The 21,990-nt window shown below is 40.6% G+C and overlaps 1 protein-coding gene across 3 annotated transcripts; it reads left to right on the top strand.

The window, feature by feature from the left end:
* Positions 1 to 1,374: 1,374 nt before the first annotated feature.
* Positions 1,375 to 21,626, top strand: LOC6619124 (protein apterous). 3 transcript variants are annotated; one of them, XM_032714621.1, is made up of 8 exons: positions 1,375 to 2,418; positions 10,169 to 10,377; positions 10,434 to 10,650; positions 10,996 to 11,135; positions 18,408 to 18,581; positions 18,637 to 18,893; positions 19,123 to 19,319; positions 19,396 to 21,626. In XM_032714621.1, the coding sequence occupies exons 1-8, from the start codon at positions 2,380 to 2,382 to the stop codon at positions 19,567 to 19,569; spliced, it is 1,407 nt and encodes a 468-aa protein (XP_032570512.1). In that variant the 5' UTR covers positions 1,375 to 2,379; the 3' UTR covers positions 19,570 to 21,626. The 3 variants fall into 3 exon arrangements, with proteins under 3 accessions (XP_032570512.1, XP_032570511.1, XP_032570513.1); XM_032714620.1 differs by having other exon boundaries at positions 10,166 to 10,377; positions 19,396 to 21,624; XM_032714622.1 differs by lacking the exons at positions 18,408 to 18,581; positions 18,637 to 18,893; positions 19,123 to 19,319; positions 19,396 to 21,626 and adding an exon at positions 15,173 to 15,304 and having other exon boundaries at positions 10,166 to 10,377.
* The last annotated feature ends 364 nt before the right edge of the window (positions 21,627 to 21,990 follow it).

The raw sequence follows: 21,990 nt of genomic DNA, 5'->3' as shown, positions 1-21,990 counted from the left end.
TAAGGACCCAAAATCTGTGCCGACTCCCACAACCAATCCACCCAATCAGCACCGACTTAACCGGGGTTCTTTGAAAGCCCTCTCAAGTCAACAAGCAACATTAGCAACAACGAGGTGAAACATTTTGCCAAAAAATGAAGTTAAATGCGAAGGCTAAGTCGCACAAAAATACCAGATACATCATACATGTTTTAAAACTTTCTGCGAAGAGTTCGAAAAGCAGCGGCGAACATTTGTAACAGCAGAAGTATTAACAATTACACTTAAAAAAATTTCTTTTTCAACGATTGAATCAACTGGTTGAAATTCTGAAAATTTACTGCAGTTAATGGCAAATATTTCACATTATTGAAATGTAGCCGTAACCTCAAGCAAAACTTGACAAATATATTAAAGTTACAACCGGCATTATACAGTCAAAATGTCATACATTTTTGAAATCATATTTCAATCAGAATATTTATAGCTGCAACTGCAATAAAAGTATTTAACGTTAAATCTGCTAACTAAGCCTTTTGGAGATTTGTGTGCACTTTGTTTCAAACTTGTGCGGAAGTGAGAAGTGACAGCGAGGTTCTACGATGACAGTTCTTATTGGAAGCAGCAGACAACTTGGTCGTAGTAAACTGGTTGAGAATTATAAATACACCTGTCGAAAGAACCTATATTTTTTGAACCTTCATAGCGTCAGCATACGAAAACACAATAAATAGCTCTTAGTAAGTTAGTTACAACTTTTGTGCAGGATGTTTTCGGCATGAAGTCGACATATATGGACAACATACATCTTTTCGTTACACAACTGAAGAATCAGCAACGTCTTTTCGTTACACAACTGAAGAATCAGCAACGTCAACCGAAGACCCGCTGGTGTGAGAGTTCGTTCGCCTGTGCGTGCTCAGACCACTGCTCGTCCTCTGCGAGTTGGAATTCCTGTCACGGACTCCGCTCGCAGCTTCCAGTTGGAGTCCATCCTCATTCATGTGGCGTCTGGCGCACAGCTTATACTCCTCCCGACTGCTGCTACCGCTGCCGTATTCACGTTGTGCACCCGGCCAACTGTTCGGTGGGCGGTGCGTGGGGAGGCGATTCCGGCTGGTGCGAGAGCGCGGACAGAACACCACGCCCTCTGCGTCTACTGGCTGTGCTCTAGAGCGGGAACGAGCTACTGACGCTATCAGCTGAGAGCGCCGCCATTTGCCACTACGTGAGAGCTGCGGAGTGAGCGTGTGTGCAAGCAGGACAGCAGCTCATGCGCGACAGCGCACTCACTCACACTGGCGCGCGCACATCACGCACGCAGGCACACGGCGAACGGGGCGGTGGAGTTTTTTGGCTTCTGGCTCTGCGCTCGCACAGCGTCCAAACATTCCCAGTTTTTCAGCTGCGACGGCTGGTTGTCCTCACGATTTTGAGTAGATCAGCTGCAGACCACAGTCGGTAGTCGAGTTTCGAATTTGAGTGGGTTTTTGTGTTTGGAAGCTCTGCGCGTATTCGATTTTTGTTTTGACTTGAGCTCGGCTGTAGTTTCGGTTTGCCAGAACAGAGCTGCAAAAGGGATCCTGTGCGCGCCGCCAGCTGGCTCAATCGAAGGAGAATCGACAAAGAAACAGGGAGTTGGCGAAACGGATACAAAACTGAAGCTGGATCGGTAATCGCCTGCCCGGTCATAAACAACACAGGGGAGCACGGCCGCATACGCAACGCGCCTCTGTCTCCGTCTCTAATGCCTTATCAGTAGCAGGCATCGTCGTGTGTCGTAGGAAGAGCCCGACAAAGGCCGACCTTTACCACTCAATTTGGATCTGATGTGCCATTCTCGCGCTGTCTCGTAAATTAATGTCATAAATTAACTTTAGATTTCTTACGCTAACCGGTGGTCGTCAGTGGTCCGCAGCCGCCTTTGCGCTCGAGATACAGGGGCGGTCCCTAATCAATACGAATATCCTACCTGTCGCCGAGTCAAGTGTTTTAGTGAGTGTGTGACCCTAAGTTCCTTATATTACCTTGGTGCTAAGGAGAAAGTTTAAAAAAGCGGCATTTAAATCGTAGTTTGTGCAATAAGAAAAGGCAAGCCAATGGTGTCAATCTCTAAGACAACGCCGAAGTGATGCATGTCCGCAAGGTAATAGATCAAGTTGTGCGCACACCTACTTCCGGCGAGTCTAGCCGGGCATCGAATCGTGACCAGTGTCAAGTGTCCCATAGCACATCTAGCCCGGGTCTAGAGGATTACCCAGGACCAACGTAGCACCGCACCGCGTTTAAGGAGGCACAGGGCTCGCAGGACACAACGCAAAGCCCACACAACGACAAACATAACACGACCGACGGACATCATCCTTGGAAATAGACCTCGTGTCATTCCAAAAGACGCACATGGGCGTCTGCACCGAGGAGCGCCCTGTGATGCATTGGGTAAGTTCTGCCGCCGTAGCACATAAAATCCAAAGTTACCAGCGATAAGAATAAAAAATAAGTCATCCCCACCAGTCCGTCCCAGCTCATCCAAACTGTGCCCTTTGTGATTAATATTGATCCGAGTCTGGGTTACTCGGAGTTATCAATACCAGACTGTAAGCTTGCCTATCAACAGACAGCCCCACTCAATATCGACAAGAAAGCCGCTTGGGCATTTCAGATTAAAAACAGTTCCCAGAAGTGTTCAATCAGTGGCTAGTTCGTTCTTGAAACATTGCTGTGGAGCGCGGTTACAGAATTTCAATGTGATTCCCTGCCATAATTTTAGTTCATCTTATTCATCTAACTTAGGTTGGAATCATTTAATGCCTAGCAGATTTTTGATAATAGTATTACCAATCAATATACAATGAAATTGGGGGCGGGGGGGGGGGGGGGGGGGGGGGGGCACACATAATCGTGCAAAACAATTAATATATACATATGTAGAAAACAAAAACTAGCTAAAGCAAATACGGTTTGACTAAATTTTTTAGGTAGAATAAATAATTATCGGGTATCTGATAGTCGACGCGAACGTATTCAGTCTTAGAATAACCGCCGGATGCATATACCAATTTGATATATTTTAATAGTATTCAATTGACCTTCAAATACAAATTTTCAACGTGAAAAAGACATTTTCGGCCACATAGAGATATTCTTGTACAAAAAGAACGAATTGCCTTGAACATCTTTTACCCATTTTTGATTTTGTCATTGTTAATTGTTATTGTGAATATGAAACATATTCGTCCAATCTTATGTTACTTTACAACTTTGCTGTTCGAAATCTGTGTTTGTTTTCATTCTTTTATATGTTTTCCAAATGTCATGGTTTACTGTAAATCGGTTATACGAGTATTGGAATCGTGTATACCCTTTACGACTATATAAGATGGACTATGTATAATGGTATAAAACATTCGTTGAAAAGTATGTAGCTGACAGAGGGAAGGGTTATCGACACTATAAGGGACGTTTATCCTTAATTAAGGTCAATAGCCGAGTTGATCTGGCCATGTCCGCCTGTCCGTTCTTTTATTCGTCCAATCGACCGTCTTGAACATTCAGATTGTACTTTCAAAGCCCACTAAAAATTCGCCCATTTCGCAACATTCTTTCTGCTTTAAGTATTCGCAAATGTGTAGATATGTTTAGCTGGCACGTAAATCAAGTTCGGAAATGTATTAAATTCGGACTATTAAAAATCCATTAAAAGTAATTTAATAGTTTTTTGCCAATTTTTATTTTTTTACATTTCCATTTGTCAAGTAAGAATTGTCTAACATTACCTGTTCGAACAAAAACAAGAGAGAATGCTTAGGTCGAGTTCCCCGACTATCAGATACCCGTTACTCAGCTAGTGCAAATGCGATCGCAAAATTTCATAATTTTTCTGGAATATTGTTAGATATTGGTGAATAAAATGAGAAAAAATTTAAATCTAAACCGCCCACAAATCTGACACGCCAACACTTTTGATATAAGTTTTGATATATTTTCATATTTTTATTAGTCTTGTAAATTTTTATCGATTTGCAAAAAAAACTTTTTGCCTTGCACAAAAAGACCAAAACTGCCTTTCTAACTTTTCACTCGTTTTAGTATTTTTCTTGCCGATTTCTTTCGATTTGCGAATAAAAATTGTAATTTCTTGTTCGCAGTCAGCCTAGCTGAGTAACGGATATCCAGTAGAGTCAGAATGCTATCTCGAATGCACTTGGCTGATTCCGTTTACAAAACGAAAATAGAAAACGAATTCAAATACATTTTTTTGTAGCTATCATTTGCCCGTAATCAACATATCGGAGAAATCAATAAATCCCATTGTTAAGATTGCAGTCTACAATGTTAGGAACTTAAAATCGCTTGCAAATGTATCATTTACAAAAGCTAAAAAAAACATAGAAACTTCTTTGAAATAATTGCTTTCTGTAACCTTAAAGGTTGTTTGAATATTTGGAGTTGTTTATTTGGAGTTGTTTAGTTGTTTATGTAATATTGTACTTTTTGCCACTTATTCTGCGATTTGGTCCACAAGGGGACCAACCTGCATCAGTTGAATACTATGTTACGCAGTATGTTTCGGTTCCGATCGAACAGATTTAAAATAACAAACAATAAAAACGGCCATAATGTGTTCCTTAAAGCCACAATTCTTAGATCAGATCGTCAAGTTGTGCAGGACACCAGTTTTATTCTTCCTTGAGCTTTTGTGGTTTTTCGGAACTTGCCGGAAATGCCATTACTTCGGTCCTTTTGACAATGGTTATTCGTAAAAATTACTTCCGTTACGTGACATTTTATAACTTTCACTGTTATCAACATCAATATAAGTCTTATTGAAGCAATGTAAATACTACATTAAGAAAAACAGCGATTAATTATATTTAAAGTCAAACTTCAATTAAAGTTTGGTAGATTGGAGACATAATCAAAACATTTTGTTTACCCTTTCTTGTTGAGTATAGGAGTTCCCTATATATGTATATACATTTATCTAATTAGTTATAGATATATATATTTAATATATATCTTGTCAATACCTACCGACAGAAGCACGTCTACGGAAAATGTAAGTGGGATTTTAATTTCCCTAACAACATCAGCTAGCATAACTCAGCTTTAAAGGAATAGTAATAATAGCCTTTAAAAAAATACCCTCGACTATAATGACATCGGTTTAACAGGCATTTATTCAGGATTTGCGAGTCACCATAGATATATAAGTTTATATAAGTATGCCGAAACTGGAACAAGTGAGATCAAAAACAATAAGTTATACATTGCTTATTATTTATTTTATTTTGATATTATTTTTATACCCGTTACGCGTAGAATAAAAGGGTATACTAGATTGGCTGAAAAGTATATAACAGGCAAAAGGAAGCGACTTTTAAAAGTATATATATTCTTGCACAGGATCAATAGCCGAGTCGATCCAGCCATATCCGTCTGTCCGTATGAACGTCGAGATCTCACGAATTATAAAAGCTATAAGGTTGAGATTCAGCATACAGATTCTAGACACAAGGACGCACCCATGTTGCCACGCCCACTCTAACGCCCACAAACCGCACAAAACTGGCACGCCCACACTTTTGAAACATTTTTCGAAATTTTGAGTAACGGGTATCTGATAGTCGGGAAACTCTACTAAGCATTCTTTCTTGTTTTTTTTTAAATAATAATATTCCTTAAAGAATTCTTTTTTCCAAAGACGAAAGAAAAGATGCTAAGATTATTTAATTATCTTGATATTTGTTTTTGATCGTTATTTTGCCATTTATATAATATAATCCTCAAACTTTTATACAATACTTTAAAACGCTTTCGTTATCAAAAATGCATAACATGTAAATATTTTAAATAACCGCACAATATTGTTTTAGTTCATATAGTTCAAGCTGTAGAGGTAAATAATACATTAGCTAAAATTTTAATTTTTCTGTAACTTCGAGTATTTTTTAAATATGTTAATACTAGTCCGGTCTAGTTTCGATTATAAACTAAGAGTTTTTTACTGCACTTACACAAACGTATTCTCTAACTGGTACGATTCAAACATTTCTCTAGAGTCTGGACTTTTGAAATGAATGAAACCACAAAAAAAAAGTAATTTAATAAGCAAAATAACTATATATTCTTAGACAGGACTTATGAAGTTATTTTCTCCAGTTTCGGTAATATTTTATTACCTATTGTTAATGAAATGTCGCCTTACAGCATGTCTATGAAAATATAGTTGTCGAGTATAAAAAAGTATGTAACAGGTAGATGAAAACGTTTTCGACTCCATAAAGTATATATATCTGCCGATATACATATATAAGTCTATCTGTCACATTTTAGATTTCTATCTTCCTCTATTGTTTATCGTTTGTAATTAAAGCCTGGTTCTACAATATATCACTATTTTCCGAAATTGTGAGGAAATTATATTATTAACAAAAGAGTCCAGATTCTCGACTATCAGATATCCGTTACTCGGCAAGTGGGATTGCAAGCAAGAATTTTACATTGTTATTTGGCATTCCGATAGAATTAAACAACAAAATTATAAGAAACCAAAACATTTTGCAAAAGTGTTGGCGTGGCAGTTTTCAGAAAGTTCGAGGCCAAAATGTTGATATGGTATTCCGATGGAAATAGGGAAGACTAATGAAAGTACGAAAAAATATCAACAATTTATTTTTTTTTGTTTTTGGCAAATCGATAAAAATTTAAAAGACTTATAAAAATAAGCACAACATTTTTGAAAAATGTATGCTGGACAGATTTAAGCGGCTTGTGGGCGGTGTAGTGGGCATGACAACGTTCTGAAACAAGCTTCTGCAGCGTAGGGACGTCATAAGAGTCTGCATGTCTAATCAAAACTGACTAGTTTATGGTGATCTTGAGATCTTGATGTCACACGGGCGGGGAAGTGGCCAGATCGGCTCATTTCGTCCTGATGAAAAATAAATAAGATTCAGCGGTTCGGAAAATCTGTCTTCTAACTGTTACATACTTTTCAACGAATCTAGCATACCCTTTAAAATAATAAAAATTTAGTCGGTCAGTTTTGGAAGACCCAGAAGTACTTGGATGAAAAGAAAAGAGCACCTCGCGGTAAACAACATTTGCATCGCCTTACTTCGAAACCACGTCTTTGAACGCATTTAAAAACAAGAGAGAATGCTATAGTCGAGCTCCCCGACTATCAGATACCCGTTACTCAGCTAGTGTGAAAGCTTAATTTTTCTGGGATATCTTTAGATATTGGGGAATAAATAGAGAAAATAATTTAAAATTGTTCAAAAGTGACCGGTTTTGCGGCTTTAGAGCGTTTAAGTGGGCGGTGCAAAAAGGTTTTTTGCAAATCGATATAAATTTACAACGCTTTACAAATATATGAAAAAATATCAACAGATTTTTCAAAAGTGTGGGCGTAACAGTCGAGTTCCCCCGTTTGAAGGCGTGAGCAAACTCTTTTTGGTATACCTGAAGAAATTAGCAAGATAACAAAGAAAACACAACACATTTTCCAAAAGTGTGGGCGTGGCAGTTTATGGTGGTTTGTGGGTGTTGGGTGGGCGTGGCAAAAAGTTTTTGGAAATTCACTACAAATTTACAAGATTAAAAAATATGAAATATAAGAAAAAATGCTATAGTGGAGACTATACCCCGTATCCAACTCGTCTAAGTGGACCAAGAATTTTAAATTTTTCAGAAATATCGGTAGAAATTGGGGAAAAAATTTATTTTAATGCTCTAGGCGGAATGCTGTAGGCGGAAAAGTTTTGGGCGGTTTTTAGGTGACGAGTGGGCGTGTACAAATGTTTTCGGCATATCGCAATAAGTTAGCAAAGCAACTTATATAATCCAAAAAAAATTTCTTAAAGGTTTGGCGTTTTTATCAAATCGATATGAGTTTTTTTGAATATTAAATATATAAAAAATGATCAAAATATTTCTCAAAAGTGTGGGCGTGGCTGTTTAGAGAGTGTGCGTGTGAGCAATTTCAACCTTCTAGCTTTTATAGTTCCTGAGATCTCGACGTTTGTACGGGCGGACTGACGGATATGGATAGATTTACTCATTGATCCTGATCCAGAATATACATATATACTTTATATAGTCGGAAAAGCTTCCTTCTACCTATTGAATACTTTTCAAAGAATCTAGTAAGGGGTATAATTACTAATTTTCATTACAAAAAGTCTTAAACAGTAGCTTAGAAGAGTAAAAAGGGTTGACAAACGTGAAAATTTTAGAACAAACCAAAGCCAATGCTTTGCAGAAATGAAAATCATCTTAATTTTTGGTCTGGATTGAAAGTCACCTGGAAATGTTTCCTTTCCTGGGTTGCAAACATCCGACTGAAATTATTATTTTTATATATTTACTTTAAATCGTCTGAAAGGTAACCTTAACGACTTTCGTATGTTTTCTATGATGCAATGAGTTAGCCTAAGCATTCGAGTGGGTAAGTCGAAATTTTAACGTAAAATGGAGATCCAAAATAGACATGAAAACTTTGTACAAATATAGCTTAATGTTCCCCCTAAGGTAAAACATGTTTCCAGGCCACTAACATAAAAATTGCGCAAAAAATGTGTATTGCAATAAGGGAAGATTTCTTTTACCATGAAAACCTGTCAGCCTTTTAACCCAAAAGAGGGTAGTTGGGGATAAGTAGGCACACATTTGCAATCTATTTTCGACTAATTAATCAAAAATAAGTAAACTGGAGCATCGACGATTCGTTCTGACAGCGCGTCGCGGAGATAAGAGAGGAGATAGGGCGGAACATGTGCCTCACGGATACTCTTCTGCTAATAAAGTGCGACGCCATGTCTACACTTCGGGTTTAGTACACGGCAAAGGCACAACGTGTGCGATTTTGCTGTATTCTTCAATGAATAAAGCTTCGCGATGAGTTGCGATAGGATGATGCGAGATGAGCTGGATGGATTCGGTCGGAAAGTCAACTAGGCTGACACTGGGTGTTTCCCATATGTTGACGATTCTTAAATGTCGCGCAGCGCTTTCTGGGAATGAGAAGAAGTCGTTTCATTTTAATTGAAAGGAACTTTGCGTTTCTCTTTGTATTTGCCGTCGTCTATATTAAAATTAAAATGCAGCATTAACAATAACATTCCATAATTAATACCCAGTATATAAGTACTGACTAACCATTTCGTTGGCCCTTGTATTGCGCCAAGCCATCAGATTATTAATTCCAGAAACGAAAATAGGTTGGTTTCGTTTTAATACGATCCCACAAAATATGCATTCAGAACAGCAAAATCGCCAAATATAGAAGACCCTTGAGACACAATGCAATTACCTTTTAAAAACGTCAAATTGCAAACGTTCTAATTATAATATTGACTCATTAATCCTCTTTTGTTGTTTATTTGCTGTAAAATATTTTTAATTCGCTAATGCTTGATCAGTATCACCCGTCCGTTTTGTCCGTTTGCCGGAGAGACCTGTCCTTTTAAAACTTACGCATCGTACTTCGGTAAAGAACATAAATTGAAGTTAAACTCCTAAGGTATTGTACTTACTTGTTTGTACGTACTTGTTTGAAAAACGTTGTCTCTTTTTTAATTTTTTGGCATATCTGTCTCTTTTTTAACGGACAGCTTGCAACTCTGTCCGGAACGAAACCCAACACTAAACCAAAGACACTAGACACTAGTGTCTTTGACTAAACCTAGATAGTTGAGATTAAACAGTCAGTGATTCCCTCATTCTCATTTCATTTGTCTTGCCAATTTCAATCGATGACAACCAAAAAATCTCCAAATATTGCCACACCGCAGCATATTTTAATAGTTTTATAAGCGCTGGAAATTACCATAGCTACGCCAAACGAATTTTCGTATATCTATCCTTCACACTTCTAATAGCAGGGTATCTGATAGTCGAGAAACTCTCTCCTCGAAGAGCTCTCTCTCTCTTGTTTTCGTTAAGGAATTTATTTTTATAAGCACTGTCACTTTTTTAGGCTATAACAAGCAACTTTAAACGCCATTATCTCGGGATTGTGTTTTCTTGGAAATGCTTGTATATTATATTTTAAGATCCAAATACATAATTTGTTTATTGACAGAACATTTTTTGTTCGCCATTTTTAAAGTAATCCCACTTGAAAGAAATCCATAATTTAGCCATAACTTTTCCCGGATTTTTATATTCTCAAAAAATATAGCAGCAGAGCGCAAGATTTCTTGGGCCCGGCGCAAGGGAGAAAAGTCCAACACCACCTGTAGCACATCAAGGGAGCAATCAATGTGGCAGTGCTGCAGGTGCAAATAACAATCACCCATTGTTCCGCGCGTGCTCCTCATCCTCGTGTCCAGATATTTGTGATCATAGTACAAAGCCATTTGGCAACGCTTACGGCACCGAGTCATTTAGAAGGTAAGCAGTGCAATTCCGCCCTAATACCACCACTCAAGGCATGTGCAATCCTCCAGCTACGAAACAGCCGATCGTGCTACCTTTGAGGACTCTGCCGCCAAATTCTCCATCAGCCGCAGTCGAACAGACTGCACGGAGGTCAGCGACGAGACGACGTCGGGCATATCATTTAAAACCGAACCCTTCGGACCGCCCAGCAGTCCCGAGTCCACAAGCGATAGCAAAATAACGCGCAACCTCGACGACTGCTCCGGCTGCGGACGTCAGATACAGGTGAGTTTGTAAACGACAATTTCTGAATTTGTATTTAAATATTAAGGGAAAACCAGTGATTGAAAGCCTGAAGGCCCAAAGAGTATAAAAAAAGTTGTATCACTTCTATAACTCAATTATAAATTGATTAAACCTGGCACTTGACTGGTTTGGGTTCTTAGATAGTTCTATAAAAGTTGTATAAGTCGTTTCAGGGGATTATCTTCCGGAAGGGTATAAATATTTAGCATCGAAAAATATTGATATATATGCAAAAGTGCTTTAGTTTTCGGTCAACTTGCCGATAAAAATACGTTTATGCATATATACTTATCGTTTACAAAATACTCTATCCTCTGTTCCTAGGATCGCTTCTACCTCTCCGCTGTGGAAAAACGGTGGCATGCAAGTTGCCTGCAGTGCTACGCCTGTCGGCAGCCGCTGGAACGGGAATCCTCATGCTACTCACGTGACGGCAACATTTATTGCAAAAACGATTATTATAGGTAAGTCACCAAGCGTTTGGATCCAGAGATGGGGCATTCATTGAGAGAAATTATTATACCATACGGAACTGTGGCTGAACCTCGCCCACGGAGTCTTTGGGAAGCAATCCGAAGTGGGGTACTGAAGTGGGCCTGATGAATTAGATAACGCCGAGACTGCATGCCAAGACATTGGCCAGAAAATGATTGCACAACACGCGAGAAGAGTTTTAATGCACGCGGCTGCCTTAAGATCCCAACCCCGTCATTCTTTTGCTCCACTGTGCGAAGGCTGAGCGACTGCAAATACGATCGCGAATTCGCAAGTGCAAGCGGACCGCGACGAAGATACCAACGGTCCAGCCGTCCGGACGTCCGCTTATCCGATGGCTGAGTGGCCCTGCGTGTGTTCTGCTGTTTGCTCTCCACTGCATTCCCAAGAACGCTCGCTAACCTGATCACGCCTCCACCCCGCTAGACGCGGCATTTCCCGACGCGGAAAGAACGTGGAGCTCCGCTGGTACTGCCAGTCTGGGTGGGTTTCACAGAACGCTTTACATTCGCCCACGTCGCTCCTGTAGGAAACTGCAGCCATGCGATTTCTCGCGTCACAGCTGTCACGCGAGCTCCTAGAATGAACAGCGCGAAGATTTTAAAAATGGGTTACACTTACCCAAAAACTCAGCACCCAGAGGGAGTCTTCTATTGTTTGATTGCAAGACCTTCTGTGGGCTTGCCAGTCCGGCAGCGAACGGTAAATCGGCAGGCAGCGGCAAAGCGGCGGCAAGGGCAACACCTGTAATAGGTATCCAAATAATTTTCCCATTCATGAGCGAACGAACGCCTGTGCTCAAAAGGCATAAATCGTATGCAAGTCACGCTCGTCACTCGTATTTCCTCTCAAATGATTCTTGTGACATTTATTACCGCTCCATATTTCAAAATAGCCGTCGTCATATCGGGAGTCGCGGTTGCAGCCCGCTACTGGGATTGGCTGCGAGGCCCTCTGGATTTGTGGTCTGTATCCGCGAGTTGCGAGTGCTGCGACTGCTGCGACGGATCCCCAGATTCCAGCAGCGCGACCGCCGCGCTCCGCTGGCAACCGCACAAGCGGGGTCGTATTTGGAGGGTATCAGGGGCGCCTTGTCTTGTCGTACACAATTCATTTCGCCGTAATGTTTCATTTCGCTTCATTCCGGCGGCTTCGGTTGCTGCGGAGCATTATCAATCACATCGACTCACCCTGCCCCCACATTCCCACATTCTCCGTTGATTTATACTGCAGATGTCAAATATGACTTCCCCCGGTCGAATTGGGGCAGCGCTCCACTAGCAGCTAGTGCATATTATGAACTGAATCAAACTGAATCTAGTTGTTATGAGGGGTCGCGGGTAAGCCAAACCGTGAATGGACGCGCATCGCCGCATCCACCGAAATAAGGCCATGTTTTGTTTATTTTAAGTTCACATTATTTTTAAGGACTTCCCCTGCGAAGTGCGTTAAGGGAGAAAATCGAGGGGGCGTGGGTTTGTTCGAATAGTAATTAAGTCACTTTGAAAGCCGTATATCTATTGCCTGGTAACGCTAACGAATCGTATTAGTTCAATGTGCAAAGAATATCTGTGTATGAATCTTTTGACAAATTCCCGCTCCCCCGCTCCATGGGTTCTTGTACTTCTGATTATTATTTAAATTTTAAGAGTTTATTAGCTAAGATCTTTTGGCATGCAAAGCAATTTTATTTTTATGGAAGCCCAAATATTTCACCAAACGTCTTGAGCGAAACTACCTTTTTCCAAAAAGATGGTATTAATTTATGATACCATGGAATTAATTATGATTATGATAATAATCAATACATAAAGAGTTAGAGAAGAGCCCATTTTTGTTTCCAGTTTAAATTTGAATTATTTTACACATTTAGACGGTTACATGGAAGGTTCAACTTCTATAAATGAACTCTTTTTCGTATTTATTTATAGTTTTTTAAATTAAATTTATACGTTAGGCTTAATCTATGTTATGATGTTTGTACAATATCATCAGATGGGTGCTAACATATATTATATTGTATGTATATATTGGCCCGAATATGTTAAATATAGGGATTAGGTTCTTTTCGTTTATTTGCATTGGGAGCCAAATCATAGTCTGTCATCCAAGTACCAAACATGAAACCTCCATATACTCACATGTAGGATTTATAGTAACATGTCTGCGCACGATTTGCCAGAGATAAAACTATAGTCGATTATCAGATACCCTTTACCCAGATAAAGGGAGTGCACGGAAGATGGAGGTAAGTTAGTAGTAACGCGGCAGTTCTTACGGATGCATTAGCACCACAAATCGGCTGTTGCATTTACTGGTACGGCCCCTATTATAAGCTTCCATAGTAATGCAGCGTCCACATAGTGACGAACAGCACCCACAGGGCGTGCGGAGGCTAAAACTATAAAACACGAAAAAATGATGATCGTGATCGTCCGACAATAAGATTTAGTCAATATATTGGATAAAACCCGTTGAATGCACTATGTTTAGACAGCATTATTTAGCGTACGAGTCGATACCAGTAAAGCTTGTATGTTGATGTACATCTACCTCAACTGGCAAATGCAGCTTACAGGTTTACCCTCCCAGAGCATATGTACATATAATGCCGAAAACACTTTTACTTCTTCTGCTGCCACTGCTGGACGTGATCCCATCAGAACCCTCGCCAGACTGGCATTCCACTATCGTTCATTGTGCCGCTTGGCTTGCCGATTCTCCTTCTTGTTGAGCACGCCACCAGAATTAAGGCTGAGAAATAAAATTTCGCTGTCACCTGCATCATCCACATGTGCATCTGTTTTCTCATGCATGTATGTACATACATATGTACGTATGCACCGACCGACCGGTAATAAAAATCTGAGCAGCAAGTGCTTATCTCTCGCGATGATGTTGTGCTGATGGCACAGCAGATAGCCGGTTAGGCCAGCATCAGATTGCGGCTAGGAGGATTTGACCAGCCATAAAGAATGTTTGGGGCAGAGGCAGTGTCATAAGTTTTATTTTGTATGGCGGCTTTTGAATGTTTGGAGCTGCAGCAGGGAATATCTTCTGTTTGACGACGAGCCCGGACAAAGCTTAGCCCCGGATGGATGGATGTCTTCGTAGACATTTCACCGTCTTAATCAGCGTTGGGCACTCAACCAATTAAACGGGGGTTGCCCACGGTGACCAGAATAGTGAGCAGACTAGTTTGAAAAATTTTTGAATAAAGTGTTTACAGTTTGAAAAAGTCGGCGAAGCGCAACCGCTTAATTGTGGTAAATAAAAGCAGCTGACCGAGCATCGTATTTATGGCCTCTCTGAAATTCTGGCTTATGCAATAAAATAATATTTTTACCTTGTAAATAGAAGGGGAGGTTAGGACCTGAAGAATTCATTAAATACGTGAACTACAACGCCAGAGCTAAAAAATCTTCGTGATGAAACTAAAAATCCACAGAAGAGAGACTGTAGCTGTGGCCAACAACAATGGCACACCAGCTGAACGATTCAATTTATGTTGAGTTTTTATGTTCTGGTCACCGCCTTTTAGGGTACCAAACGGTAGGCAAAGATCTCAGTAAAAATTTAATTTGATTATGTGGCTGAAAGCAACGTGCACCTACTTCACACACTCTGATGCACAACAGCAATAAAGCTGGAGAAGAGCCCCGTGTTTATATTTTATGATCTCAAAAACAGACCCAATGGGCTAGCCGGCCAACTGGGCGATTCTTATTTTCGGCAAATGAACTCCATTATGAATAATGCTTGCGAGCAAAGTGTCGTTAATTGAGATAGTTACTATACCTAAACATACATCTGACTAAATATTTTCAAAAAACATAAATTAAATGGCGAAGGGTGAACTTCCACAAACATATTGCATATGCACATGCGATGATCATCGTTTTACCATAATCGGAAACCACAATGAATAAATACAATGGGCGTGGTTTGTTTTTAAATATTTGTATAGGCGTCAAATTTATCTTCATCCCTAAATTATACTTTCTAGCTCTTATACTTCCCGAGATCTCAACGGTTATACGGACATTACCAAATCGACGAGTAACGGAATCTTTTGTATATCGTATGAAATTAGAATACAATGTCTAACTAATAAAGATGTAATTACTTAATAGATTTACACGAATAGATTCTACACGATTTTTTATGTTTGTTAGTGAACCGCTCTGGACACTAAAACATCTCACTCGGATGACTGAGCAACTCTTAACTCGGTTTCTACTGCTGCCTAGACAGGCATTCTGTAAATTGGCTTAAAATGTTTAATGTCTGTCTTAAGAAATGATTTTACGCCGAATTCGGGCTCGCTAACTCGTTCAAGATACTTCATTCCCAGATTTGTTCTATCAGCCACAAACTAACAATAGGTCGCTATGTAATCTAATCTTCATCAGATGAAATTATATACATAATATTATTGGGCATGATGTAGGAAAACAAATTGCCCGAAAAGACTTAAAACAGGATAATGTATGGGCAAAGTCTTTTAAGCCGTTCCATTCGTCATAGATTCTATAAATAGAAAAAAGGAAAACACTTCCAAATGAGTATAAAGTATACAGTTATTGGCTGCGATCGGTGATCTTTCAGGAACCATCCTTCTCCAAAGAGACTGGTCCTTTTTTCTTGCACTGTAATACACTACATTTCCTTCCTGAAACTCTTTGATCGGTGCAGAGCTCTCAGTGGTAGTCAAAACAAACACAAACACGCAAATCTTAAAATGCAAATAATTATTGTATACGTTTAGGCAGCATGTCGCCGAGAACCTAGAGTTATCACCGCGGGACGTCATCATCAGCAGAAGCAGGGGGGGATTAGGGCTTGGGCTAGGGGCTGGACGGCGGCGAACGAGCCGCTCTCACGATAGCCGACGAATAGGAATGGAACGGGAAGCCGCCGCTGTCGGCGCTGGCGTGGTGTTGGGAAATCTGCTGCAGTTGTTCCTGTTTAACTTATACATGTGTAATAGGAAGAGCGAGTCCCAGCGGGTGGCTCTTGAAACCTCATCGTGCAAACCCTCAACGCATTACAAATGCTCTCACGTTACAAACCTGGCCGTCCTGTCCTCCTGCCCTGCCCCTGTTCCTGTACAAGCCCGGTGTTATCGAAGCGTCCACCCAGTCTACAAGTCGCTTTGCACTTCAGCGTGCGTAGCGCTACTCATTCGCCCTCCAAACAGAGTTCGCCAGCCCTCTCCCACGTCTCTGGGATTCCTCGAGAGGCCTCGAGTGGTGGTGAAGGGTCCGAGTGCACTGTCGCAGCCCTTGGCCACGAACCACTAAGGCATCCAAGCGCTTTTAATTATCTTAATCTAATTTTTATTCAATGTGGCTGTTCGATAGAAATTAGTAGCATCAACAACGATATCAAAACATTTTTTTTTTAATTGTGGGCGTGACATCTTTTTGCGCTTTTTGGTCGTTAGATTCAAAGTGGTAAAAAATTTTTTAGCATAGTGATAGATAGACTCACATACATGGTGGGATCGACTTGGTTAGTGATCTGCAAGCCCTTTTACTCTATAAGTAAGAAGGTAAATATTTAAAAACTACACTTTGAAAAGCGAAGGTTTGAATTCGGTTGTAAATGTTAAAGATTTGTCCACAGCGCTCATTAGATCCGTGCTTGCTGATAGCTGTCTTCCAGTTTAGCGGGAGATCAACTACAGAATCTATTAGAATCAGCATGCACAATCCTTTGGCTCTTCTCTGACCCGGTATCCACTACAAGCCAAACTTACGCGTATGCCATTCATTTTATTTGGTACTATATGTTTCATTATAAATTATATGAAATACAATAATATAATTACTAAAAGGTATTGTTTAAAGAAATCTTATAACAGTCACCATCCCGAGTTCGTATATAACTCCATAAGTGATTTTGATTATGATGGGAAAGTTAGTCTATTTTCTCTAGTCTTGTGCAGCGAAAAAGTCTAGACAGCGGGCCTATTTAGGAGGCGCTAGGTCGGAGCTCCTAAATGCTTAGACTAAAGGCAGAGAGATATACACGACACGAACTGGAAGTGGGACTTTGAGCGGCCGCGAGAACAAGAGCAGGCAGAATGTGTGTGAGAGTATCAGATTTCGAGAGCTCGAGAACAAAATCATATATTAGGCGTTGTCACTTTGACATTTCGCCTGCTCTTTTACATGGCAATAATCATAATTCATTTTTCTCGCCTTCTCTGCCTCGCCCTCGGAAGAAGAGGCGTGTCATGGTGGTGTATGTGGCTTGGAATGAACTTAGCTTCGCCGAAACTGCGGTCTGGGTCATTTTTATGAGTTGGTAGCTACGACCGCGCCGCCGTCTTCCACATACATGTTTAATATTATTTATGGGTCTTGCGCACCGCGCAGCAGCACAAGGTACATACACATTCGTACAGACGTACATGCAGATTCTTAAGGGCCTTTCTGGAGACGGAGCCGCACTGACTCGTGTAGCGACAAGATGTGCGACATGGGGATGTGACAAAAATCTTTCTGTCACATCCCAAATAATTTTCAACAAAATGAAAACACAAATGCGGAACGGTAACTGGAACGAGAACAAGAATGGGGAAGGGATGAAAATGCCAAAGTCTGAATGTGATAAATTCGGATGGAATTGATGTTGCCTTGGCTTTTCCGTTGGCTCGATTCTTCTGTTTATATCTCGCTGGAGCCAATGCAGTGAAATGCGCCAATTATTTTGATTAATGCCAAAGAAATCGCGTGTCTCGGTGATTTGATGTTGGCCCTCGCCCAACCCTTTGCACCCGTGATCCAGAAGAGCACTCCCAGGGATGCCATTCAATCTGCTGGCTCATTTCTGACACGAACGCAGCGACTCGACTCCTCAGTGATTACGGGCGGACGCTGGTAATCTTTGATCTGTCATTTGCGAAAGTGAAAACAGTAGCCGGGTATGGATCGAATGCGTACCAAGACTACACCTTCAGCGTGGTCATTATTATGGCAACGGCTGGAAGGGACGATCAAATTGACGATGAGTAGGCGTTTGTGGGCAGTTTATTGGGCTTGCTTGTGTTACTGGTGCGGATGTGATCGGTCGGTGGTCGGTGGCCCAACAGACGGAGGCATGTAATCACTGGGTCTGTCCAGATTTCTTCAATAGCTTCGCTGCCCCACTATTACCCGTGCACTGGGATTAATCGTGCAGTAGCATATTTTTTTAAATATAACTCATAAGACAACCCATATTATCGCTTACAGTTTTTTTGGTACTCGCCGATGCTCGCGCTGCCTGGCCTCCATCAGCTCCAACGAGCTGGTCATGCGCGCCCGAAATCTTGTTTTCCACGTCAACTGCTTCTGCTGCACTGTCTGCCACACGCCACTGACGAAGGGGGACCAGTACGGCATCATCGACGCCCTCATATACTGCAGGTATGTACGCGTCCCAGTCCCAACCTGACACGCCACTAATAAAGGTCGCCCGTAGGACCCACTACAGCATAGCGAGGGAGGGGGATACCGCCTCATCCAGTATGAGCGCCACCTACCCGTACAGCGCCCAGTTCGGCTCGCCTCACAACGACTCCTCGAGCCCGCACTCGGACCCTAGTCGTAGCATTGTTCCTACGGGCATCTTTGTGCCCGCGTCCCACGTAATCAACGGACTGCCGCAGCCAGCCCGTCAAAAGGGCAGGCCCCGCAAGCGCAAGCCCAAGGACATCGAGGCGTTCACCGCTAACATAGGTACGTTGTAAATTTCCAGCTCATTCTCGATCAGGTTGCCGGCCATAAAAGAGGCTACAGGCGGTCGGAGCCTTTATAGCTACAGCCCGGCAGATCTGGAACCGCCGCGGAATCTGGATACTGGCGCCATTAGAGCTGCAAAAGCATCAACTTTTATGTGTCTGCCTCATAAAATGCGGAAAGTGCTGTAAAAATAAAAAAACTACAAGGCTCTCTGGATTGATTGCAGATCTCAACACTGAGTACGTGGACTTTGGCCGAGGCTCGCACCTAAGCTCCTCGTCGCGCACCAAACGAATGCGAACCTCGTTTAAGCATCACCAGCTGCGTACCATGAAGTCCTACTTTGCCATTAATCATAACCCTGATGCAAAGGATCTGAAACAATTGTCGCAGAAAACTGGTTTACCAAAGAGGGTCCTACAGGTGAGTAATCCCACTTCCTAGATCAAGAAACCAGTTAATGACAGTCCCGCATCGGCTATCCCCTCCCAATGCGTAGGTCTGGTTTCAAAATGCAAGGGCCAAATGGCGCCGCATGATGATGAAGCAGGATGGCAGCGGCCTGCTGGAGAAGGGCGAAGGCGCTCTGGACCTCGACAGCATCTCCGTGCACAGTCCTACGTCGTTTATACTGGGAGGACCGAACAGCACACCGCCACTGAACTTGGACTAACGGATGCTCAGGAAACGCGAAAACAAAATGATAGTGACAAAGGAAATGGGCGCAGCAGTCACCTCCGACATCATACGTTCTTATGCCAGTTGTCTATTCGCGTGCCTCATACATAGTCCCGAACCCAGTTTGAGTACTGAATCCGGATATTTGTCTAGATCAAGCACGGCCAACTCTTGAATGCTATGGCCTTGTGGGATGGGAATCAATTTGGAAGCACGTCTTGTGTTCAAAGTCGAAAAATTGATTCATCCACACGTTAAACGCCTCGGAAATGCTTGACTAGCAAATGGCTGGCAGTTAAAAAGCACAGAAAATATGTATTTTTGTAATTGCCTCTTGACCGTTTCCAACACTACTCGCCTCGTCCTTGCCCCACTTGTTGTTTCTATAGTTTTAACGTTCACTTGTAAATATGTACTGTAATCACATAGTTTATTTCAAACGATCCATATTAGCCTGGCTCCCCTGGTTTTTGTATTCTTTTAAAGCGCAGAATATCAATTCGAACATTGAAATTATGAATCAAAAGAAGGTGGATTCTTTCAACAAGTCACCAACCTGTAACGTTATTTCTAAAGCTGTCATAATAATTAAGAAAACACAACCTAGTTAAATTTCAATTTGAATGGAAAATTGTTCTGAAATAGCTTTATCATTTTGCTAGTTGTGTTACTAAACCAGTCAAAATTCTTAAACATCAAACATGCAGAATTTACTAATTAAAGTGTGACTAAAAACTTTTAAATACCAAACAGCGAAACGTGTGATATTTTAAATTTTTGCTTTCTTTCAGTGACACGACTACAAGATACCCGTTACATTGTAAAATACTCTTTAGTGTCACTTTCTTTCGATATACACATATGTAAGTGAGGAAATGTTTGAGGTCAATTTTGCGGCGCACAAGCGGCACAAAAATGAAATTAAATTCTTTAGCTTCTATCGTACATGAATACGATCCGAATGTTCCTATGAGAACTATAGGTGTGACCATATATGCATGCATTCATTACTTCGGCATTACTTCAGCTCCATCTCTTTTTGATTCATGAAAGTATAATGGTTTGAGAGTAAACTTTTTATGGCGATATAGTTCAAGTTTACATATATAGAGTACGGTGCCCAAGACGCGCTTTAAAAATATTGAAAACGGGTTGTTAATGAAGTCCCATATGTATAATTGTCTAGGTACATGGATATTGTTAATACATTATTATTTTTATGCAGAGAGCTCTCAACAATATGTATGAAGAAATGTGCGTATATCAACTTATAATGAAATGCTGATGCATTCGTATTATATATATGTAACTAATATTTATTGCCCAAATTTAATAGTTAGAGACGAATTTAGTTTAGAACAGACTATACAATAAAGTCCATATGTACATGTAGTATTACGGTAAAGTAATAGCTTCGCTCAAGCATACGACCAGGTTCGTAAGCTATTAATACGAAACTGTAATTATAATCAAATCAGTAAACACTGGAAGATTTGTACTTACAAATAGTTAACTCATAAGTCTTACCATAGAAGCTTAAATAAAACGTATTCAAGCAAAAAAATTGTTTCAATATGGGGCAAATGACACACAAGAATGGTCACGCGCATTTAAAAGAAATACAAAACGCTTTATCATCATTATCATATTGAAATTCCTTTCTAGCTAAGAGTACCAGGTACCCGACTATCAGATACCCGATACTCAGCTAGTGGGACTGCGAACAAGAGGATTTACAATTTGTTCTCGATAAGCTAGAAAATTAATAAAATGTAATAAATTTGGGCGGTTTGCGTGCGTTGGATCAGGCGTACTATATACCGATAGAAATTAGCAACACTTATAATTAAACGAAAAAATAACAAAACATTTTTCAAAAGTATGGGTATTTTTCAAAAGTATGCAGCGTTCTGAAACCAATTTAAGCAGTCTCGTGTCTAATCCCATTAGTTTCGATATCTCGACATACCTCGGATGGCCAGATCGACTCGGTTATTGATGGTAATAACGAATATACTATATACTTTTTAGGGTCGGAAATTTATATTTTACCTATAATATACTTTTCAGCGAATCTATTACTCTACTTGGCCAAATCGAATTGACTATTGATCCTGATCAAAAATATATATTTATATATATGGTTATATCAAAGACACTAGTGTCTATTCTAGTGTCTTTGGTTATATGGTTAATACGCTTCCTTCTGCCTGTTGCCTACTTTTCAACGACTAGAATAATTTAACAATTATTTATACTTTCACATTTCTCTTTCCTATCAATGTTTGGTATGCAATCCCATTAGATTTTGGATTACCTTTCAGTTAGAGTATCATTACCGTTATTATCGAACAACCACAGCGATTTTAATTTCTTCGTACATATATAGTAGTCGCCTTCGCACGTCCTCCTGTGC

Source organism: Drosophila sechellia, chromosome 2R (genome assembly GCF_004382195.2).
Source record: "Drosophila sechellia strain sech25 chromosome 2R, ASM438219v1, whole genome shotgun sequence".
In the NCBI taxonomy this organism is placed as follows: domain Eukaryota; kingdom Metazoa; phylum Arthropoda; class Insecta; order Diptera; family Drosophilidae; genus Drosophila; species Drosophila sechellia.
This window is presented reverse-complemented; position numbering and strand designations above follow the sequence as displayed.

What these genes read in the sequence shown, in the direction of transcription:
- LOC6619124 (XM_032714620.1), top strand. Translation starts at nt 2,380, where the DNA reads ATGGGCGTCTGCACCGAGGAGCGCCCTGTGATGCATTGG. An exon ending in AGCGCCCTGTGATGCATTGG is followed by an intron (nt 2,419 to 10,165) that starts GTAAGTTCTGCC and finishes CAAAAAATATAG; the next exon opens with CAGCAGAGCGCAAGATTTCT. An exon ending in GGCGTTCACCGCTAACATAG is followed by an intron (nt 18,894 to 19,122) that starts GTACGTTGTAAA and finishes GATTGATTGCAG; the next exon opens with ATCTCAACACTGAGTACGTG.